We start from the raw sequence: 1,893 nt of genomic DNA on the forward strand, positions 1-1,893 counted from the left end.
GCGACGATCGGCGAGGCGGTAGCGGTGGTGCGACAATCGGCGAGGCGACGGTCTGAAGCTGCAACGATCGGCGGCGAGGCGACGGCGGTGGTGCTGCGCGACGATCTCCTCCCTTCCTTCTTCCTCTCCCTCCCTTCTCTTTCTCCTCTCCCTCTTTCAAGCCAATTCGAGCCCTTGGTGTCGAGTTACGGCTCATTTCCGATTTTTTTTATGGTACTGGCAGAGCTAACCGTTTCTTTCTTTTTTGTCTTTCTTCTTTTTTTTTGGGGGGGGGGAGTGGTGGTGTTAAGCCTAACCAAATGAACTAGGGGGATGTCCAATTTATATATATATATATATATATGTATATATATAAGGCAAAAATAAAAAATGACTAAAGGATTGAAAAAAATGAGGTATACCCTTATCTGATGAGATATTTGAGTTCAAGTCTTACGGTTCTATTATGCATATTTTTGTTCTAGTATTCTCTTTCTACCAAGTTGAAAAAAAATAAGAGAATTTACGTCACAGAAGTATTTTTAAAAGTTATTTATAAATTCATTAAAGAAAAAAACTTATACTTTTACTTTTTAATTTGTAAAATTTCTCATTAATTTGAAATTACCCTAAAAGAAATAAAAATAATAATTAGAGACTAGTTATTTTCATATGCTGTTTGTTTTCCACCTGCAAAGCTTATCATACTTTGCGCTACTCTTATTTTCCACCTCACATAGGAAACATCCAAGCCACGTCACCGGATAGAATCCAAGCCCAACCAATAATATCAATCCATTTAGATAAAACCAACCCACTTCCCTATCCATCGTCCCTGCCACGCATTTCCTATCTCACACAAATCAAACACATCTCTTTTAGTCTCTCCCCTCCTATTAAATTCCCATTTACCCTCACATTTCCTTCTGATTTTCCCTTCTAACTCCCTCCCAAAAGAAAGCAAAGGAATTGAAATCCTTCCCAATGGCAGGCATCACCTCTTCTGCTGCTGTTGCCATCCCATCATTCACCGGCCTAAAGTCCGCTAGCAGACCCATGACCACCACCACTGCCAAGGTGTCAACCGCCACTCCACTCCTCCCAAAGCTCAGCATCAAGGCTTCGCTGAAAGAAGCCGGTGTGGCTGCGGTCGTTGCCACCGCAGCCAGTGCAATCCTGGCCGGAAACGCCATGGCCATCGAGGTGCTGCTGGGAAGCTCAGACGGTGGGTTGGTTTTTGAACCAAGCAGCTTCTCAGTGGCTGCGGGGGAGAAGATAGTGTTCAAGAACAATGCAGGGTTCCCACACAACGTGGTGTTCGATGAGGACGAGGTGCCTTCTGGGGTGGACGCGACGAAGATATCGATGAGTGATGAGGACCTTCTGAATGCTCCGGGAGAGACGTATGCTGTGACTTTGACTGAGAAAGGTAGTTATGGTTTCTACTGTACTCCTCACCAAGGTGCTGGCATGGTTGGCAAAGTCACCGTTAACTAGACAAAGAGAGTTTAGAGTGTACTTTAGTCTCTCTCTGTGTGTGTCTGTAAAATGAGAACTTTGAGACTATGATTCCAATTCCTCTCTACTTTCTATTTTTTGTTCTTTTTTCTTTTTTACCTCCTATTTAATTTCTACTTTAATAAATCTGGTTTTCTTTGTTATGTTCAGGGAAATATTTATTACAGACGAGAATTCAAAGTACTCCTGTTGTAGTTATTCCTATATTTTGGTTTTATTTGGGAAAAGATTTAGAAAGGGAAATAGAAATGGAAAAAGAATGTGAAATGTGAATAAAATATATATCTATATTTTACTTAGTTTCACACACTTTTTCTCTTTCCTTTTCTAAATCTTTTCCCAAATCTCTTAACTAAACACAGCATTAATGATCACACCAATGATTTAAATTGGCTG

General features: G+C 40.9%; 1 protein-coding gene across 1 annotated transcript; it reads left to right on the top strand.

Annotated features, from left to right (window-relative positions):
* The first annotated feature begins 315 nt into the window (after positions 1–315).
* Positions 316–1,640, top strand: LOC114260195 (plastocyanin). Its single transcript, XM_028200252.2, has one exon. The coding sequence runs from the start codon at positions 964–966 to the stop codon at positions 1,474–1,476; it is 513 nt and encodes a 170-aa protein (XP_028056053.1). The 5' UTR covers positions 316–963; the 3' UTR covers positions 1,477–1,640.
* The last annotated feature ends 253 nt before the right edge of the window (positions 1,641–1,893 follow it).

Source organism: Camellia sinensis, chromosome 3 (assembly GCF_055761805.1).
Source record: "Camellia sinensis isolate YWXY chromosome 3, ASM5576180v1, whole genome shotgun sequence".
In the NCBI taxonomy this organism is placed as follows: domain Eukaryota; kingdom Viridiplantae; phylum Streptophyta; class Magnoliopsida; order Ericales; family Theaceae; genus Camellia; species Camellia sinensis.